The sequence below is a fragment of the Thermobia domestica genome, chromosome 6, assembly GCF_964235325.1.
Source record: "Thermobia domestica chromosome 6, izTheDome1.hap1.1, whole genome shotgun sequence".
NCBI lineage: Eukaryota > Metazoa > Arthropoda > Insecta > Zygentoma > Lepismatidae > Thermobia > Thermobia domestica.
In genome coordinates this window covers 169,606,758-169,629,716 of record NC_137459.1, presented here as the reverse complement: position 1 = coordinate 169,629,716, position 22,959 = coordinate 169,606,758, and the positions used below count along the sequence as shown (strand labels likewise).

At 39.3% G+C, this 22,959-nt stretch overlaps 1 protein-coding gene across 1 annotated transcript in view; it reads left to right on the top strand.

Moving 5' to 3' along the window:
- The window catches only part of LOC145688320 (histidine ammonia-lyase-like), a 220,458-nt gene that overhangs the window by 119,451 nt on the left and 78,048 nt on the right, over window positions 1-22,959 (top strand). Inside the window, exons 2-5 of the mRNA XM_081762365.1 lie at window positions 336-521; window positions 4,639-4,705; window positions 9,313-9,340; window positions 21,737-21,811. Of these exons, the coding sequence (XP_081618491.1) occupies window positions 336-521; window positions 4,639-4,705; window positions 9,313-9,340; window positions 21,737-21,811 (356 nt within the window). The remainder of the gene's footprint in view (window positions 1-335; window positions 522-4,638; window positions 4,706-9,312; window positions 9,341-21,736; window positions 21,812-22,959) is intronic.

Sequence of the window (22,959 nt, the reverse complement as noted above, 5' to 3'; positions counted from 1 at the left end):
GAATAGGCAACATTAGGCACTAAAGCAATTATTTAAAGCAATTATTTAGGCAGTAAAGGTCGAAATAGGCAAAATAAAATTGGTTTAAATCAAAACTATAATCCCCCATATAAACTTTAAAACGTAATTTTTGATAATATCTTTAATATTAAAGAATAGGCATTTTGCCTAACATCCGGTCTCTAGTAATAACATTCGATTATTCGTTTTCACATGCATGTTTTGAATTAGAGTTCCTGCCCTCTAAATGTTCACTAATACTTTAAAATATTGACTTTCTTTTCTGTTTCGTATTTCTAATTTTCAAATAATTCTAAGAGATTTTGTTCAATTAGGAAACATGACCGTTCGATGGTTATCAGAAGAGGCACTGAGACGATACCAGAAACTGCAACCTCCAACTCACATTCCTAGCAAAGTAGAACAAGTCCAAGAAGTTAGAAAAACAAGAGGAGGTGCGATTTTGGATCCAGATGATCAAATTGCTGATGTTTTAGATGACAATGATTTTGTTTCAATAGGTAAGCTATTACTCTGTCAGAACTTATCCGATTAACTTTCACACAATAGAATATTTTACTTTTAGGTTAATCTGAAAACTATACCATATATACAGACATTTTTAGTTCTTGCCTTATATCTTTCAATGTTAGGAATGTATATTTTTTTAAAAAAAAAACTTAGTATGCAAGCAATAAAAAATGAGAGCATGTACGTATGTGTGGGAACATAACTCTTTTATTCATAGGTCATTTTATTAGATGAAAGATAAAACTAAATTTTCTATTTGTGATCAATCCATCAATTACTTAATAACATGCATTTGCATTTATATTGGTTTCATTTAACTTACATGTCATAAAGTTGTTTAAAGTTAAGATTTCCTTTTCATATTTTGTAATTATATCTACGAATTTTACTGTTATAAAATAATTAACTTTCAAGGATTTGGCTTATTTAGTAAAGAGAAACAAAAGAAGAAAGATAGAAAGAAAAATAAATTTTGTCCAGAAATTCCTTGGGTTCTACAATTGTTTTGAGTATAATTAGGTTTATATGAACATATAAAGTAGATCAATATCAACTGAGTTGATCTCTCAGGAAACTTATTCTAATATATTCATACGATATACTACTCGTTGTACTTTTATCAATTCTAGAATACATGCAGAAATACCTGTTAATTTTCTTAAAAATCAACAAAATATACAATTGTACAATTTGATAGGAAGACATCTTGAAACTGTGCCACACATTTATACAGGATAGGGCAAATAAAAGTGGCCCGGACGAGTTATACGATTGGACGTGAATGTATGCATGGAACCACACCACGTGACACGCACACCACCGGTTCAGATCTTGTTGCGGGGTGTGTCAGTGTGAGTTGAACAGTGCACCGGAGAAGATGGCACTCATAGTGCAGCAGAGGGTGTTCCTTGTGGAAAGTTAAGAGAAAACAAATTTGTGGAAAGAGTGTAATCAGTTGTTTGGTCATGAATTTCATGATATCAAAGTGCCAGCAAAGAGTGCAATGCAATGATTTGCTAAAAAATGGCGTCAGACAGGATCTGTTTCGAACAATTAAAAAAATCCGAAAGGTATCTGAACACCTCAAATTGTGATCATTTTCATTCATGTGGCCATTCAAGACATGAATGGTGGTCATTTTTATCATCTACTATAAGCAGATTAGCGAATTGTTTCCTTTCCTTTGCTGTGTTTCTTTGTACCCTGGAACTCTGTTCTCCAGGCCACTTTTATTTGCCCCACTCTGTGTTTTACACCTTACGTTCAAGATTTTAAATTCAACATTTCAATACTACTTGAAAGTAAAAAAAAAAAAAAAAAAAAAAGAGTCGTAAGTCTTGCAATATCTCCATAACCCAAACAGAAGGCGCGTGTATATGCCGTGATGGACCGTAAGTACAAGGTCAAACTGGCCCAAGAGATAAAGCGGCAAGCCGTCAGTATCTTTATTCAGTTCTTAGTGGCAGTGAATATGTGTGCTCAACAACGTCTGATACGTGAAATTTTACTGTATGTTTTCGAACTCCGGCATAACGCTGAGGCAGCAACTCAAAACCTTTGTCATGCGAAAGGAGAAAGTGCAGTGACCCACAGCACAGAAATTCGTTTGTTCCAGAAATTTCAAGCAGGTTTAAAAAATGTCGAAGATCCGGCCGTAGTCACCGATATACAAGACCTGAAAACGCTGACGTAGGAGGCTCATACATCACAACTGGTAGAACCATCTTATTGTCGACATCGTATATACGTTATATTCTGTTTTGATGTAAATTGTGTGAAAAAAATAAAACTTTCCTTTAAGAAGAAGAAACAGAAGATTAGTTAAAATTGAAAGATAATAAAATATACTTAGATAAATCTTCATGTACAGGGTAATTCAAAACAACACCGACAACGCTTGGGAGGTGATTCGTGACAACAAGATAAGACAAAAAGTATAGACCAACCTGGGTGCACAAATGCTTCCTTTCAGAGTTATAAGCTGCCGAAAACATGAAAAAATGAATTTTAATGGCCGAAAAAGCCAAAATTATGGGAACTACGTAGTCGGGTCAAGACTTCACTTAAGAACTAGTAGGCCTATATGCCCTATCCAAATATCCATGTATCAGAATCCTGCGGTACTTTTGCAACAGTTTTTACAGAGGTAGTTGGTGAGTACTTCAAATTATATTCCCATAGCCAAACTCCCTCTTTAAAAATTGTTGTGTGAGTACCGCAGGATTCTGAAACATGTATTTTTGGATAGGGCACATATTAGTTTCTAAATGAAGTCTTGACCCGACTGCGGTAGGTCCCATAGTATTGGAGCTATGGACCATTAAAATTAATTTTTTCATGTTTTCGGCAGCATATAACTCCGAAATTAAGTATTTGTGCACCCAGATTGGTGTATACTTTTTCTCTTATCTTGGTGTTAGTAATCACCTCCCAAATGTTGTCGGTGTTGTTTTGAAACACCCTGTATAATACAAAGTGCATAATTTTGAGCAGCAAGTCCGATGTAGATTTTCTCCTCCATCATCGCTGTTCAATTGACTGCTGCATTGAATAAAAGAGGCTCAGAATTTTTCCGCAAAAGGTTACAAATTATATCCCTAAATTCCGCGACGATATAAATGGTGTTACAGGCTTAAAAAAATTAGTCCAACGCCGTAGTTACCAGGTTGTTGACATTTTCTTAAGGTACTGTAAGATGACATTATTTTGTAACAGCCGGCGTAACTTTGGGACACCCATATTTTCGCATGCTGAGTAGGTGTGGAATATTGTGATACTGCTGAAAGCGAATTTCAGTGCATCATTGAAAAGGAGACTCTCTGCTACTCTCCAATAGAATTTTCGAAACTACTGAAAAGCGCCTTGTCGAAACCACAGCAGACTGCAGAGTGTAGTAGGTAGATAGAGGAGGAACTATTGATATTTATCTCACATGCAGAGAATAGAGTCGCTGTTACGAAAATATGAGTACCTACAATGAATATTGTATACATTGATTATTATATATGGCGATAACGTACGCATGTACCTGAAAGCAGTGTTCTGAGAGTGAACTCTATAAAATTCAAACATGTTAAAGTAACTTTGGGACATTCGTAATACCAAGCTAGGGCGATGATGGCAAAAATCACTTATCTGTTGTGACAAGAGAAACCTCCTTGCATCGTCTCTCTCAGGAAAGAATAGTAGTATCTCAACCTGAACGAACTACTAGCAGGAAGAGTTTAATTCCTGTTGGATGAAGCATCTTTCTGAGGATATGCTAAGTGCAGAGGACTCCAGGAGTGATGAAACAGATATTAATATAATCTACTTCTACCCCATGGTGAGTTTTTTTAAGAAATAGGGAGAAAATATAGAGAAGTTCTTCCAAATAAATCTCCGAACACAAAGAGGCCACCGAAGAATCTTCAGTATGAACAAGCTGGTTTTGAACAACCAATATATATTTGATAACCATGCTTTTTCTTCACTTGGAACACTCTTTACTTCATTTCAGCTGCTGGATTTGTACACTACAAGTTTTTTTTTTTTAATTGTTCCTTAGAACTTCGTTGTACTTTCTTAGTTTTAATTGTTAATTTGTACAACGGAAATTATTTTTCCTTTTCCATTTCTTTGGCACACAGTTCTTTTTTTTCAAACAATTATGCTCAACAGAGTTGTTGATGACATAGTCAAACACAAGCATACCTTTCAGAAACTTAACATTGATGTATTTTAATGCATACTACCTTAAAAACATGACTTGTCCCAAAGTTCCCGAGTCACCGGATAACATTAGAACAGAAACGAGAGAGGATATCTCAGTATTTAGTGCTCGGGTAGTTAAATTTTGCTTATATATACAATGTGGAGAGTTGATTTTACTTTATTTAGCCAGTTTTGGATCTAAATAACCAACACTGTTTCATAATTTTCTAATTATGTAAAAAACTGTACCAAAGTAACCCCATGTTACGTATGTTCATTATTTTGATAACTATCTGTATATATACACATTTTACCTTATCTTTTATCTAACAAAAGTTTGAAAGAAAGAATTTAAAATTATGATAGTTATTTTAAATTTACATCGTATTGAACTAATACAATGAATATTTTCAGTGTTAACTTCTGATCGGCCTCACCCTATCATCGAGCCAGTTGATCTTATTTATGTTCCGGAGCAAGCGTATCCTTTTCAATAATCGGTTTCCGTCGTATGAGAACCAAAAGAACGTAACTCCAACAATGGAATTTTTTGTTTGCTGGGATTATGAACATAATTCTGAAAGCCGCTCTTGGTGTTATTTGAGTGGTACTGAAGTTGACTGTCATTGACTTGTCTGCTATGCAATAATGTGTTTACCATGTTATTAAAACAACAGTTGTTTGAAAAAAAAAAAACTTTTCTCTCCCTATCCTTTAAACCTACGAAAATGGAGTTACGTTCCTCTGGTTCTCAGGTGACGATATATAGTAGTACTTCCTATTGATTTAGTGTTACATAGTGATTTGAATTTTATCATTAATTAAAGTATTGTTGTTTGAGTAATATAGTTCACACATAAACTCTTTTAAATACCAAAATGGGTTTATTTTATTTAAGGTTTTAATTAATAAGTTCCTAAATTGAAAACAATAAGTTAAGCAAACTTAATATGTATTTCAATTTATATTGTTTAAAGATTTGTTATTGTGTACACGGAAAGTTTATTTAAGCCTTAAGCAGTAACTACTAATAATAGTACTAGTACAAATACCAATACTACTATTACCACCTTTACTGATATAATTAGATATTATTAGGATGTCGTAGTGAGACTTATTGTGTTGTTAGTACGTCCGCCCGTCTTTTGTTTATCCACACGATAACTCTTGAACGGATGCGAGTTTTTAAAATGTTTTTTGCAATGCTAGAACAGTTATCTCGGCCGAAAGTATTAATGGAGTCAATTCGTTGAAGGATTAACAGATAATGGTGGTTTTAACAGTGGCTGTCTATAGCTCATATCCCATGCATGTAAGCGAATTTCTGAATTCTGTTTTTTGCAATACATCCAGTGTTTCTTCCAGACACGTTTTTTGGGGGCACTGCCCTCCCCTTGTAGAAAAACCGAAATAATACGTTTATAATATACTAATAAATAGAAATAGCACAAGCAGTGCTCGCCCGGAAGTGTACCCCCGAAACATTTTTTTCTGAAAGAAACACTAAATGCATCTGTTCTGAACTGCAACTACTGAATTAAGGATGGACACTAAGGATAGCACAGAGTACGTTTCCTTATTTGACGGATGCAGATAATTGTTTAACAATGTAGTAATACTAATTTAACTTTTTTATTATTATTTATTTAATTTGGCAGATGTGAAGTTCCTTTTTGGAATTCTACAACCGAAAATAATTTTGATTTAGGGCTATAGATTATAGCAGTGATCCCAAACACTTTTTGACTGATAGCACACTTTACTGAACGCCACCATATCGCAACGCCAAACTTATTTTATTTTTATTAATATTAATAATATAAATTATAACAGTGTAAGCCCATAAGTTTCTATAGAGTAGTGACCTTGCGTAATACTGACCATTTCCGGAATACAAAATCCGTAATTTAACAGCGTATATCGGGTTTGTATTTCAAAGTACAGTCCTCGTAGAGACAAAGAAAGAGAGACGAAGAGGGTGTTTATTTTTATTGCTTTGTTAAAATATTGTTCAGAAATACTGTATTAAAATGCACTTTGTTACACGTTTTACACACAAAAAGTGCTGGTTAATATCTCAAACCATTCCCTGGATTATTTTGATACTCTTTGTCCTTCCTTCCATGATCTTGCGCTATCCTATTCCAAATATCTGCTCCTACTACCCTCCAATCTAAAGATTTTAATTTGAGTTTTAAAGGAAAGTTGGTATCATTACTTATACGAAGGTTGTAGTATAATAACAAGAATTTTTAAACATTTTCTTCCCTGGGTAATTCCTGAACTGTGTCGACAAATATTGCTCGGAGGTTGAAACCTCATGTGTTTGCTTTATAAAATTACGTTTCGGAATATACTGCCAACTTGCTCTCTAAATAATTAAAATGACTGGAAAGAGAATAAAATACATTGCACCCCAACTCAAAATTGTGTGGAGTTTAAAACACTTTATTATATCACGTGTTCAGAGGTTGTATCTTTTGCTTCCCTTTCTCCCCTGTATACGCCCATGACTATGGCTACCCCAGGGAAATTGTTCCATCATCTTATATGTAACGTAACAGTGCACAAATTTTGAGTAAAGATATATATATATATATATATATATATATATATATATATATATATATATATATATATATATATATTGCCAATATTCCAGACGAGACTGGCTTTTGAGACTGGGCTTAGTCTCGTCTCGGTATCGTCTCGAATTACATGTGTCTGTCTTGATCTCGGTCTCGTGTTAAGTAAGTCTCAATCTGTTCAGTCTAGATCTTGAATTAAAAACGTCCGTCTCGATCTTTGTCTCGCCTCAAAATTTCAAGATAAGACATGTGAGACCAACACTAGTGCCATTCCTAGGGCGAATAGAATGAAATTGTGCATCAACTTACACGGTTCTGTCATAGAACTTAGAAACGGTAAAATGTCTTCTACTAGGAACTTTCACAAGGACAAAGGGTACGTAGTACTTAGCAGCAGTCAGATAGCTTCCTCTGACATAATCCACATCACTCTGCTGGGAGACGAAGGTTTCGAACTAAAACCCAAACGGGCAACTAGCACGTTCCATTGAAATGAAATGAAATCTTCCAGTCCAACGTCCCAAGATTACGCTCTTTAGGCTAAGGGAGACGGAAGATTAAGACTAGGAATGATGATGGAAGAATTGGTGGAATGAAAATGTGGAAGGAAACGGGACTGGAAAACCATGGAAAAGATGTTGTCCCCTACAAACTTACTTGGCGGGGAATCGAACCAGAAGCAAAACGTGTAATTGGGTTTGGTAGTGTATGTCAATACAGTAAAATATAGGTAATCGAGATTACCCACAACAGGGTGAATTCGGACGATCCTACCGGGGAGAACAGTGGTCACGGCCCTTCTCTCAGATGGCAATCTACATGTGCAATTTGGTCTAGAAGGAAGTACCTATAATAGTATTTTAACGTATACGTGGTACCTCAGCACGAGTTTGCTCACCATGAAGTAGGCAGATCCGGGAGTTACAATCCTCTTCTGATTTTCCAGGTGTTCCTGGATTTGGAAATGAAATGAAATCTTTAAGTTTTACGTCCCACGGTTATGCCGGTTAGGCTAAAGGAGACGGTGATGATGAGAGATGAGTGAAATGGTGGAATGAAGAAAGTGGGAGGAAACGGGAGAACCCCGAGAAAACCGACGAGCACGGTGTTTGTCATCCACAAAGTTCACTTGGCGGGGGCTGGGATCGAACCCGGGACCCCAAGCACCAGAGGTGAACGCTCTACCACTGAGCCACCGCGCCCCCCTCCTGGATTTGGGTTGGACTCTGTCGAGCTGTGGTTAAACCGTGGGATACGGTACCTGGAGGTGCTTATACTTCCACTCGCTAGGGAATTCCCCTTAACAAGTATGCATAACTGGGAGAGACTCCGGCTTCGGCCTCTCGCACAGTAGACATATCTTATTACCTGCAGGATTAGTTCCATAATGGCGTACAGGTCAGGAGACATTTGAACAAGCGTGCAACTAATGCACAAATCAGTGCAATCGCTGGCCGGGTGGTTCACCGGTACCGGCCTAGAAATAGAAAACAGCCAAGACTTTGTACGTTGAGGCGGATGGATAGTGAACCTACCCACATGACGTAGAATGTGCCTTTGGGTAGTTGAAAATTAACCTTGGAAGTAGACGACCTTACCTTGATGACGATTTGTTTAAAACCTGCGTGCACTAATCTCAAAGTGACTGTGCATCGCATCAGCTTGCTTCAATGGAAACTCCGTTGTAGAACGATAGTCCAAACTCAGCATGACATAGAACACTTATTTCCAACTGGATGCTCCGTGACGTACAGTTTGTTGCTAGGATTCTCAGTTAACCATTCACACAGAGCAAGACGGTAGCAAATCTAGCATTGATGAAAGGCAGTGGTGACAGGCAAACAAGGATTAGTCCATGGTTGTGTTCATACAATACTCTTGGATTCATGACTATTTGAATACTAGCAACTCTGATTTATTTCATTCTACCTATCTCATTCCCTCCTACTTCTTTCCCAACTTGTTCTCTTTCTCTTGCCCCTAATCGTAAAGGCCAGCTGATATCTCATATAGATTCGTAAATGACTGACATAGAACATCGCCAATGATAGTAGCATGGTGTTTCATAAGTTGAGCATATTCACTTTCGCACCATAGGCCATAACCAACCTCTGTACATTACAATTCATATTATCACACTTTAAATTTCCTCTTATAAAATTTAGTGTTTCAAAATTTTGGATTGAATTGACGTATTAAGATACAGTGTTTGTCTTGAAAGATGCTGAACAATTACGCGGAAAACATACGAGAAAATATGTAGGAAATTTAATTTGTAATATGATTGTATAAACTGACAACATTTTTCTCTCATATGTATTGCTAAATATAACTAACAATGTAATGTGTTTCTTTTCTTTGTACATATTGTGCAAATTTGTTCTATTTCTAGTAATGAAATAAGAATGATACGTACTACTAAACATATCAACTTCAAACACTTTTTAAATGAATATTCGCATAGTTGATTGAAAGAAATACTTCCTTAACTAGTGGCTAGACAAGGGAAATATATACCTCCAGACGAAGTAAGTATGCAATTTGAATTACTTGTATATAATCGATTTATCTACTTTTTATGGTGTTGTATAACTTAAGTAAATCAAAATGTTTCTGGGTCAATCCATATGAAGTGGTCCAGAGGTGGTTGCTCCACCATCTCCAAAATTATAAAAAAATTTGAGTGTGATGAACCGCGTGTATGAAAAGGTCAATAACGTCATTCATGTTGTCGTATGTGCAAGTGTTCCTAAATGGTGGCCATCTGTGTTGTCGGTGGAGTGCCATTTTTTGCATTTGCAAGCGTTTACGAAAACTACAGTTGCTTAGGACGTACGAATCAGACGAACACCAAACAAAAACGAATGTTTAGAGGAGAGACTGAGGTATATAGAAAATATATAATCTTGCTTCGAAATAAATATACAGGGTTGCAAACCAATACATGATATCACTAGAAAAAGTACAGAAAATTACACTTTTAGAGGGGCTGTAATTTGGAATGGCATAAAGTGGGATGTTCATAAGTCTTGTGCTGAATACTATTGTATGTAAAAAGGCAGCAGAAATATCCTCACCTATGATACTACTGGCACCATAGATTTATGGGGTTTCGAAAGTTGAAGTTTGTGATTTTGATGAAATTTTTGGGGCGTAGTATCTCAGGAGGGCAAAGTAATAAAAATTGCTGCTTAGGCCACAAAGTAATTCTGTATGTGAGTAAACTATTGCAACAAAATAGGGATCCCCAGTGCGAAGAATAAAAGTGTAAATCGTTGCTAGAAGGGTTAATAAGGAGAGAGGACTTTCCTTGATATGGCGATACGTGATGTTGTCAAAGCCAGGTGCAGAGTTACGTTTCCGGGTAACTACGGTTCCGATATCGTCAACAGTAATAGGAGAAGCTAATGGTGTGTCAAGCGAAAGAGAGTGAATTATGCTGGGTTGTAACTTTTAAGCAACGAGATTGATTTTTTCGACGGGATGAGATGCATGCTCAGGAGGTTGGGGTGTGAATATGCTTTGTAGATTGTCAGCTAAAACGTTTGCTTTTTCTACATCGTCTTGTGCAGATGAGTTTTGGATTAAAAGAGAATATGGCGTCCCGGTGAATTTGCCAGACAGCGCATTGAATCGTTTCCAGTACTTGGAAGGATGATTAGTGTCTGAAAGTTTGTTGCAAGCTTTTACCCAACATCGAAGTTTATGAGCACGTATGTAGTTACGTACTGTGCGCTGCAACTGTTTGTGGTGAAGCAATGATTCTGGATTTTGGGTGAGAGTATACTCACGATAAAACTAACGTGAACGTGTTATCATTGTGAGGTAATGAGGCGGTAAATTGGGCTGATATGGTCTAGAGGTACTGGTAGGTATGGACAAAGTACTGGCCTTCTGGATGGAAGATGTAATTGCGTTTATGGCAGCGTACATATCGTCCTCTGTTGAGGGCGCTGTAAGCTGAGCGGTGGAAGTGGAAAGATGACTCTTGTATCTGTCTCAGTTTGCTTTATCGAAGTGCAGGCTTGTGGAAAAAGTAGGTTGGGTTTGATGTGGGTTTGAGCTGTGAGTGTTGATAGAAAGTTTGATTGGGATATGGTCGCTGCCAAGTGGATCTAGAACTTCTATGACGCTGCGTGAGGCAAGATTTGCAGACGTGATGACTATGTCTGGCGTTGTATTTGATATGGGGCGAGTTGGTTTGGGAAGATGGTGAATAATCCCAGTGGTATGAGTGGTGAGGAAATTTCTGAAGTTCGTTCTGTCCTGCTCTGTCCGACTGTGCATATTAAACTCTGCCATAATGATATAATGGTTGAAGTTGTCAGAAATGAATTGAACAAATGCGGTAGGAAATGGGTGACCAGGCCGTATGTAGATTGTTGCAACAGTGACGGTGAGGTTTCGAAAGTAGAGTGATATGATAACGTATTCTGGAAGATGAGGAGTATTGCAGATGTGGCGTCGGTGAGGAATCTTATGAAGGAAACCTATGGCTGTACCACCATGGGCACGTTGAGCTGGTAATTTGGAGTCATCGCGTAACAAGGAATATCCGGGTAAGCGACATGTTATAGAGGGTATTAGAAATGTTTCGTTCAGCAGAAAAGCACTGACATGTTCTTCCATGAGTAACGTTTCGAAGAGCACTTTGTTTTGTCGAAGAGAACGGATGTTAAGATATAAGAACACCAGAGCCATGGTTGGAAGTATCAGGTATGGAAGTATGAAAATGGACTGTGTTTCCAGAATAGGTGGCAGTGAAATTGATATTGAATGTAGATTTGGCTGCTCGAATGATCTGTTGAAGTATGTGCGGTCGTTGAAAAGGTTGAATGTTTTGCATACCCAAAGTGAAGAACGTCAGTAGTTGATTGAGAGTGATTGGAGAGTCTGATGGATGATGATGAGTGATAGGTTGCTCAGGAGTACGAAGTGGAACGACAAGCTCGGGATGATGCTTTTGTGGTTCAGGTTTGCCTTTACATCTATAACTGTATGCAGGATGTTGTTCTTGACAAGTGGGACATTTCGGAGGAGAGTTTAGATTCGTACAAGCACGTGTAGAGTGTGGTCCGGAGCAATACCCACATTTATGTGTGTTGCGACATTCAGCAGTAGGATGCGTGTTATACTCTTGACATTTCTCGCAACGCACTGGCAATGGTGGTGAGGAACGAGATGGTTCCACTCTGTGTTTGTGCTAATAGATAACGGCTCCGTTTGCTAGCAGATCGTCAATCGTTTCCTGGTGGGAGGTCAATACACGAACTATATAGGTAGGGTCTCGATCGTTTTTTGATCCGAATGGTTTTTGTGATTGTATGCCCTTCGAATTTCAATTCCTCTAAGATTTCCTCATCAGTGTATGAAGGATCTACTCCTCGAGTGACCACTGAGAGCAAGGGCGTACGCCTAGGAGGAGGTGCCTGTTTACGATGGTTGTCTTGTAATGATGTTAATTGAGCATTTTTGCCGAAAATGTCAACAGGGACTTTGTTCCTATAGTGGAAAACAGAGATGAATCGGTAGTCTTGAGGATGATACAATTGCGCGTGTGAACTATTTCAGAGATGGCTGCTCGTGGTAGATACTTTCGTAGCTGAAGAGCAACAAATTTTGCATTGGAAAACTTTGTGTCGAAATTAGTTAATAGCATAGAATAGATTGCGTTGGATGCATTAGAAGATTGCTCATGAGGTGGATCGGCAATGATCATTTCGTCTGTATCAGAATCTGAATCTGTATCTGTATCTGAATCTGAATGCAAATGTTGCTTTTTTGCTGGAGGTGAAGCGAGGCGGGCGGCATAGCTCTGTTTCTCCTGAGGAGATCGAGATCTAACTGAGCTGGTAGAAACAACAGAAGTTGTAGATGCTTGTGAGGTTTTCCGCTGTTGCCTATTTGTAGCGCAAGAGTCCGTCCGTGGTTCTGCCTTCGTGGCACGAACGGATGGTCCGGCTACGACGTGCGGGAGATTAGAATGCTTGTCGTTAGTCTTAGAGCCGGTTGTCTTGCCAGAGTCCGCCATAGTAGTGAACAAGCCGATGGGCAAAAGCCCAGAATAAAGAAAAAAGCTGTGTCTGACGATATAATGAGAAATGAGTGATGCAGGTGAGAGTACCCGTTTGGATAGTACTCAAGGGAGAGTGAAACTCCTACCAGATCCGTAGCACTGGAGACCCTTGGCTAGATCAGTCTGGACTACAGTGCTCGAAGAAATGGCGTGGAGAAGCACCCAGGATGAGGAACAGGAAGGAATTCCAAAAAGCAGCTGTTCTGACGTCTGGTACGTCACAGCTTTTAATGATCGATTGATTGAAAAATCGATCGGAAGTGATGTGCACCAATCTTTTTTTTTATTTTTTTTATTATTTTTTTTACAATGCTAGCATGCCTTCAGCATGCTAGCCCCTTACAAGGGTTACGCCCTTTTCTCGGGAAGAGAAGGAATATTAATATAGAAAGGAGGCAGCAGGGATGGTCTATGCGATTTAATAATTTATATTAACTTTATTGATTATAAATTATATAGTATTAAAGTACCATAGCAGACATTATGGCCTTTAGCCATAATCATTAGGATAGGTGATGAGATGGAGATGAGAGTGAGGTGCACTGAACGCCACAACACAGTAAAGGGAAGGGTTAGTTAGACGAATGCATGTTATCTTCCGATCCTGGGGCTGCTCAGGATCATGATGAGAGACACAATGAGCCCTGTTAGAAGAGATGGATTACTGTGCGTATGATGGGAAGATGTAGTGCGAATCTGAATGGATGGCAAAGGCAGCTGCGATGTCTTGATCTGGATGATTTGGTGGGAGTGAATAACGGTATAAAGTAAAGAGGAGGGAGAGTGGCGGGTGGCGAACAGGATGTTGTGGAGCATAATCGATATCACTGTGTAGAATATCGAGGAAAAGGGGATGCTTCTGAGCCAGTCTATTGGTGATGTAGGAAAGTCGAAGCTTTTCAATGTGGTACAGGATGTGAGGAAAGGGGATGCGATCATACAGATCTTGTGTAGGGCTGGGTAGCTTTATACGATATGCAATACGCAGGGCATGTCGTTCTAGGATCTTGAGCTTGCTGTAAAAGGTTGAATGTGCAGCGACCCAAGCTGTGAACCCATAGGTTAGGACGGGTCGTAGGAACACCTTATATGTTGTGAGAATGGTATCTGCTCGTAGGCCCCAGGTTGTGCCAGAAAGTCGGCGAAGAAGATTCAGTCTATTGTAGGCTTTAGTGATAATCTGAGCTAAGTGAGGACGCCATGTGAGGTGAGTATCGAATGTAACGCCTAGATACTTAACGTGTTTGGTAGGTTTGATGGGAGTATCAAGAACAGTAAGGTTCAGGCGTGTTGGGTTTCTATGGACACGGGACCGTCTCTTAGGGTCAAGAAAAACTATTGCTTGAGTCTTCTCAGAATTTAGGCGTAATCGCCATTTCGAGCACCAACTAACAAAGATATCGATGGCAGATTGGAGTGCTGTGTTCAATTGATGGATCGTTTTGCCGAGAGCAAGAAAGGCCGTGTCGTCTGCAAACTGGAAGAGATGTACATTTGAAGGAAGTGGAGGAAGATCGGTAACGAAGAGCAGATACAAAAGTGGAGATAATGCTGAGCCCTGTGGAACTCCGGAATGAATAAAGACAGGGTGTGATAAGGAGTTGTTTACAGATATGTATGTTATGCGACATGATAGAAAGTTGAAAATGAATCGGATGTAGCACATTGGTAGTTTACAGGACAGAAGCTTAAAGAAAAGCGCAAGATGCCATACCTTATCGAAAGCTTTCTCAAGGTCGAATAGAAGTAAACATGATGGCTGTGAGCGATTAAAGTGATTCGTAATGAGATTGGTAAGGCGTAAGAGCTGGTCATGAACACCAATGCGAGGACGGAAACCTGCTTGATGGAGTGGAATGATGCGATGGCGAGAGAAATGTGGATGAAGTCTGTTAACAAGAATGCGTTCGAGAATTTTGCAGAAAACAGTGGTTAATTGGATTGGACGGTAAGATGATACTGAGGTAGCTGGCTTGTTAGGTTTTAGAAACATTAAGGTCTTAGAGGTTTTCCAATTGACGGGAATGAAACCGGTACGTAAAATGAAAGTGAAAATATGGGCTAACAGGAGCAGTAAACATAAAGGACTCTCTTTAATGTGGCGGTAGGTGATAAGGTCCATGCCTGGAGCAGTGTTACGTTTGCGAGCTGTGACTTCACGAATTTCTGGAACTGTGATAGGTGTGGTAAGTTCGTGATGAGCTGGAAAGGTATGCTCTGTACTGGGTTGAAGATGACGAGAATCAACATTAAACGTATATGCCGGATGGCGTCGTTCAGATCTTTCAGGAGGAAATGGCGTGAAGATGGTTTGGAGGTGATTCGCAAAGGCATCAGCTTTGGCACTATCTGAGGTGAGTGGATGATCACCGTCAATGAGAGGATAAGGTGTTCGAGTGAGTTTGCCAGTCAATGCATTAAATCTCTTCCAGTATTTGGTAGGATGTGAAGTTGCGTCCAGTGTATTGCACGTTTTGACCCAGTTTCGAAGTTTATAGGCTATAACATAGTTTCGAACCGTACGTTGGAGTTGTCGGTGATGGCGGAGAGCCTCCTCGTTCTTTGTACGTACGTAATCTCGGTAAAATTGTCGAGAACGTCTGATCATGTGAAGGTATTGAGGTGGTAATCGAGGGCGCCATGGATGTACTTGCGAGGTAGGTATATTCTCGGCAGATGCTGTATGGATAGAAGAGGTGATAGTATCCAGCGCCGAGTATAGTTCATCCTCCGTATTTGGTGGCTCGAGATGTTCAAGCTTAGAAGTGAGATGAACTCTGTAGTTATCCCAATTAGCTTTGTCAAATCTAGGGACCTCCCTCGGTGGAATGTTTACAGAACAGTGATGTCGAAAGGAACGTTTGATAGTTAACTTGACTGGAAGGTGGTCGCTGCCAAGAGGGTCTAAGACTTCGATATGGCATTTGCCGGCAAGGGTAGTTGAGGTGATGACAACATCCGGTGTGGTATCTGAGAGAGGGCGTGTTGATTTTGGAAGTTTATGCAGAATGCAAGGTATGCGTGTTGTAACGAAGTCCTGGAATTGAGCCTTCTGGTAAGCGGGTCTACTATGAATGTTAATATCGGCCATGATAATGAAGTGGCGAAAATTGTTTGCGATATACTGAAGAAAGGAGTATGGTATTGCATGGCCGGGGCGAACGTAGATGGTCGCCAAGGTGATGTATAAAGTTTTGAAATAGACGGTTGTGATAAGATATTCTGGAAGGTTGGAAATAGGAGCTTGGAAAGTACGATAAGGTAACTGAGAAGCAAATCCAATGAGTACGCCGCCATTGGCGCGGAGGGCTGGTATTTGATTGTCGGCTCGAAAGATCTGGTATCCTGAGAACTTACAAGACATGCGAGGTGTGAGATGCGTTTTGTTTAGTAGAAACGCTGATGCATGTTCTTCCAGAAGAAGTTGTTCGAAGAGAGGTTTATGTTGATTGAGGGAACTGATGTTGAGAAAGATAATAACGATATCCATGAAGAAATTCATAATTTTAAACAGATGTTTCCAAGCGGGTGGTGTGAAAGTGGACTCGTTGGCCTGTATAGGTGGCATTGAAGGTAACGTGGAATATGCAGCGGGCAGCATACTGTACTTGTTGTAGTACATGCGGCCGTAGAAAAGGATGAACGTTTTGTAGCGTTAATGTGATGAACTGAAGAAGTTGAGATACTGTAACAGGCTGAGAATCAGGTGGTACATTGGAGGAAGGAGTGGGGTCGGTCGATGGTTCACTTTGAGTGCGAAGTGGGGCCACTAAGTGAGGTTTATCTGGTGAAGGTGCAGGTCGAGCTTGACACTTAAAGCTATAAGTCGGGTGTTGTTCAGGACAAGCTGAGCACTGCGGTGGACGCTGCAGGTTCGGACAGGTACGTGTGGAATGAATTCCAGCACAGTATCCGCATTTCAAATTATTCCTGCAGTTGGCGCTGGTGTGCGTGTTATATTCTTGACAACGCTCGCAGCGGATTGGTACTGGTCGTGCAGTGCGTGAGGGCTCGACACGATGCCGTTTGCGATATATATAAGCTCCGTTATCAAGAAGCTGGTTGATGGTGTCCTGCGATTGAGATAACACTCGGACCATGTAAGTGGGACCTCGGTCGTTTCTAATGCGAATGCATTTGGAAACTTTGTGCCCTTCCTCTGTGAGTTCTTGTAGAATCTCATCGTCCGTAAAGTCAGGATTTACACCTCGTATGACCACGGAAAAAGCAGGCGTGCGAGGTGGCGGAGGCGGCTGTTTGATTCTCCGGTCAGTCAGTTTAGAGAGTTGTGCATTCTTGCCAAAAATTTCATAACTGAACTTGTTACGAATGGTGGTAGCGAGATGCTGATCAGGAGATTTGATGATCATCCCATTTCTGGTGGCAACAATTTGAGAGATCTGAGCTCGCCGATAATATTTAGTGAGTTGGAGATATATTTGCTTTTCGTTCTGATATTTTGCGTCGAAATTTGTAAGCAAGAACGAATAGATTGGTTGTTTTGTACTGTCAGATAGCGATGGGAACTCCGTGTCGTCGATTCTAAGGCGCTCACTATCAGAGTCTGAGATGCTATCTCGGCGATGACGTTTCGGAGATGGTGCGTGATGGTGACCTATAACTGGAGATCGTGATCTTTCCGGGCTATTGTCGGTACGGTGTGAATCTCGGTGCCTACGTCTGATATCCGAATCTGCAGAGGATACGGTAGGACCAGCTATTACCGTAGGAAGTCCGACATGTTGTCCTCCAGTCGCCATATCGGGTCAACCAGTGATGGGCCCAAGGCCCACTCGTCGAAATGAGAGATGAGCAACAATGAGATGAGAAAGAAAAAAAGATGAGTGTAATGAGTTTCAAAAGACAAGGAACCCTTCGAAAGCGATAACTTTCGTCTATCCTGTAAGTGCAGTATGTGTGTTTTGCTCTCAGGTACGTATTGCAATACCTGGTCCTCGCTAACACACTAACAAACACGAGACAGGCTAGGTTTCTTGATAAGGTAAGTATGTGTGCACCAAACACATCGCCTTCCGAGCATATCTGAAATAACTCGTTACTACCTGAGAGAATTTGAATTGGTATTTATCGCTTAATATGAACAAAGCTTTGCGAAATATACTTGGCACTTGTGCCAAGTAACGAATAATGTTCTTTGTTTCCTGTTATCGATCACAATAATATTGTTGTAAACCTGTGAATCGTCTGACAACAGTTACATAAGCAACAGATCTGCCATCTTCTGTTCATATGTGCTAAGACACAAGAATAACAAAGAAAATAGATGGAAGCACTGTTATCTGTGTAACTGTAGTCATATGTTTCACAGGTTTACAACAATATTATTGTGGCCGATTACAGAAAACATAGAATGTTATTAGTCACTTACCATAAATGCGAAATGTATTTTGCAAAGCTTTACTTATACCAAACAGTAAAAAACTATGCAAATACTTATAGCCAGTATCGAGGTATTTTTGATATGCTCTGAAGGCGATGTCTTGGTGTTGAACTCACCTGCACTTTTAGTAAAATTTTGAACGGATCCTGGTTAAAAGATTACACCCATACTTAAACGATCATCATATCATTCCAACACATCAAGCTGGCTTTCGGCCCTCATATTCAATTAACGACCAACTCCTTCGTCTTACGTCACTTGTCACCAATCATTATAACTCTATTCAGCTATCTTGTCTTGTTCTCTTCGACCTTGAAAAGGCGTTTGATAAAGTTTGGCATCTAGGACTTATCTATAAACTTATTAAATTACGACTTCCTGTTGCATATATCCGGCGTATCTTTCATTTCTTTACCTGCCGTCTTGCCTATGTTGCCATCAAAGATCAGCTATCACACCCGATCTTCTTGTTATCAGGCGTTCCACAGGGTTCGATATTATCACCACTTCTCTATTTGCTTTTTGTCGCCGACTTTCCCGAACTACCTCCGAACGTCTCTTTATTCCAATACGCATATGATACTGCATTTCTTGCCCTCTGTCGCACAATAGCACAAATCAATCTTACTTTTCAGGAAGCAATTAATCGTTTCACGCACTGGTGCCACACTCGGCAACTGACCATCAATGCCGCAGAGATACAAGCCATCGTTTTCATTCCACCCGAAAACGTATGAAGGTACATCGGAATCTTTCCAAGCTATCCTTATAAGTCAATGACGTACCGTTACGTCCTAGCAAAACAGTTACCTACCTAGGCATCATATTCGACCACCACCTCACCTGGACACCACATCTCAATTCAGTCAGCGTAAAAGCATATAACAGACTTAATCTTCTGAAATATTTAACATGTACCACATGGGGTCTCTCTTCGAATCTTGTTCTTAACACTTACAAAGTCTTGTCTGACTGAGTACTGACTGAATAAAGGCCAGTACTGACATATGGTTTTCCCACCTGGATCTATGCACCAATCTCATATTACAAAAAACTTGCCATTCACGAACGTCATGTATTTAGAATTGCCTTTCACATCTCATTGCCTAGTCCTACACAAGACCTCTATTCTCGTATTTCTTTTCCTATTCTCAAGTATCACCTAGAAGCCTTACGCTGCAAGTTCATTACCGACCGCTTCACTCATCACCAGCCACTTCTCTTTGATACTATTCATTATCTTACACTCCATCCCTACCGAGCACGCTATACTTATACACCTCTACATCTACTCTTCACGCTATATTATTACACATTACCTCCTAATCATCCAGCTCGTGCGTTTATAGAGGACTTTTGCATTCATGCTCTTCTACCTCATATATTTCCATCTTATATCGCATCGTGATTTCCTCTGTTACTAACAGGGCTTCCCCACGTCTCCATCAGCCTAGACTTAGAGTCGCCCCTAGGCAGAAGTTAACTGCATTCGTTTACTTAATATTTTCCTAGTGTTGTCACGTGTCTGCACCTCATCCTACCTATTATGCTCATAACATATTTTACTTGCCGAATAAATAGAATCTTAACGCCTTTTATTTTCTCTTCGCTTTGCTTCACTCATTGTTTTGTCCTTTCCATCACCATGTATCTTTTCAAATTTGTCCGTAAATACCTTCTTATACCCTGCTTATATTATGCATTATAATCTTTGTACCGTACTATAATATTTGTATTGTATTTGTAATATGTCTATGTTCCCAAATTCCTTCCACTACCGATGTCATAATGATTATGATCGCAAAGATCACAATGTTCATGTTATTTTGATTTAGTAAATAAATAAATGTATATAATGAAAACTATAACCCAGTACTCTAGCCTCCCTTAGACTATCCACAAATAATCCATGCAACCACTTTTCCCCATAACTTCCCATCCCTGAAAGAGGGCGTACCCCTCTTAGAGGTAGCTAGCTTTCAAGCTAGCATTTTAAAAAATTGGTGTTGAATTGACACAGAAGTAACACGCTAAAGTGGTAGTCATTTTGTGTTGTTTCAACACCTCAGTTTTTGCTGTGTACCGTTCGATATGTAGGATGAAAGCGTATTTTTGTAAGTCTGTCTCTTCAGTATACTTTTGTAAACAGTGGCGGATCCAGGACGGATTTCTGGGGGGGCGGTGGGTTGGAATACTGCTACTTAGAGCTACTTTCAAGAGCTCCAAACTCTGGGATGGGTTTTATTTATATATAAAATAAAAGAAAAGTCTCCTCTTCTGGGGGCGGGACGATTGCCCCCTGGATCCGCCACTGTTTGTAAATACAATTCTATTTTGATTATACATAAAAGAGTTTGAACAGTCATTCCTATTCACTATAGTTGAAATCAATCACAAATAAGGAAATGATTTTAATACCAACTTGCAAGTTTGCGTATACTTAACTCTCATGCAATATGATTTATTGTAATTTACTTAACTTAAAACTTACATGCTGAAATTGCTGCACACATAAGAAAGGGATATTAAAAATCTTTGCCATCTTTGATGATACTATCTTCAGCTATACTCATGCTGCAAACAATTGAAAAAAATCTTTTAGTCAAAATTTCAGTATTATGCCGTACATAATTTTATACTACATAAGTTTTGGAGAGTAGCAATTATTCTTACCTCTAGTTATATCCACAACTGATAGGTATCTGTAGTGTGTGTTTTAAGACCAAGATTAAAACATAATACCAATTATAACTTCTGTGTACCCTGTATATAGAAAAGTCAACTAGAAAGTAACTTCCGTTGACCAATTAAAACAAAACGACATGTAATGGAACAACAAAAAAAAAACTTTATTGTACATTGAAGTAGACTTGGACCATATTTCAACATATTTGCCATCCCTGTTGAGACGCTTCAGGTGCAAACTGAGAAAAAATCGGACTGGATGAGATCTGGGTTATTCGAATGATAAAGAAATGTCTCTCAGGCCAAGTCAGTAAGCGCTCCTCATTATGCATGTTGTTCCGTGCTTCGTTAAACTGTCGCAACTTCCTCCATTAGCTGTTGACACATTACGAGCATTCAAAAATCGTATGACTGAGCGTATGTGGCAGTTGTTCCGATTAAAAATAAAAATATTACTACAAGTCACTACTAAGCTTCTGCTCTTCTTTGTACTCTAGCACTGATGTCTCTATCTTTAAAATGGGTCAAAATACTTGGGCCATGCATACTATTGAAATCGTAGTCCAGCAGTGGCATTAGTACAAACGAAACTTACTTTCTGAACGTGCTTTGTGTTTTATTTTAATCATCAGGAGCGAAATGATATAAGCTCCTGAAGTTTCTATTGTGTCTACGTCTAGTTTCTATTGTTTCTATTGTGTTTACCTTACTATGTAGCATTATTACACTGTTTAAAAAATAATAATGATTTGTTTTTTCAAGTACCTGTTTCTAGATGGTTCGAGTTTATCTACAGACGATTTATTACAACTTGGGCGAGGTCGTTACAAAATTAAGGTAAGAAAAATCTTAGTTCAAGTTCAAGTAATTTGAAGTTAATCTTACATACAGACGGAGTACAATGTGTATTGCAACATCAAGAAAGAAACAGTTCACTGGAATGAAAATTATAACACAACTTTTTGCTCCACAACTATACAGAAATGATTACAATTTCAAAACTGTACAATACAGACAGAATTATCTTGATGAATCAGTATGGGTTGAAGCTCTCACCTGCTGCAATCAGGGACTCTATACGTCGTGGTAACAAATGAATCAGGGGTTGAAAGTCTTCCTGAGAAATCATATACAATGTTGCTTATATGTATGTCCACAGGACATCGACACTCTGCTGTAGAACAGTGACGAACAAGGTGCCGACCTACCATATCATAAAAAGTTCGATGATTGACTGCTAGGCGACCGTTTATGTCAAGTAAGCAGCAATATAGATCATCCCTCGAATAAAGACAATGAAAAGAAATGTAACATCCAACGTTATTTCCGTATAGGCTGAAGATGAATAAGTAATCAAATTTTAAAAAAATGGTGGAATAAGAATGTCGTAGTATCCTGATAAAACCTACAGACATAATGTTGACCACCACAAAGTCGCTTGATGTAGGATCGAACGAGGGACCCTCAAATTAGAGGTGTGCATTCTGCCAATGTACCACCATGTCCCCTTATCAAAGAAGGCTTTCATATTTCGAGATACATGCGGCCGGGCACTGCTCTGCTGAAATATGGCGTTCACAGTCGTCTCAAGAAAGGATATGACCTCAGTTCCTAAAACTTCCTCTACAATTCTACAATCATTAATGATATTACTCAGTGATGACGTACACCATCACTCCTGATACTCAGCCGCTATGGTAATGGAAAGTGCACGCTGGGAGATTGAGCTTACCAAGATAGCATCTTACGTGTGAACGGCTATCACTGTATGAAGGATTTAAGCGAGACTCGGCCAAAACCATAACTGTCTGCTATTCAGCACGCCAACTATAGTGATTACACGACTAATTTAATCTAAGATCTGTTTTGTTCCGGGCGAAAGATGACGCAAGGGCATGTATGTAACCAGTCCAGCATTCAGCAGACACTGTCAAACCTTCGAGGTAGACAAATTCATACATGTTGCAATGCTCCAGCATCCACGT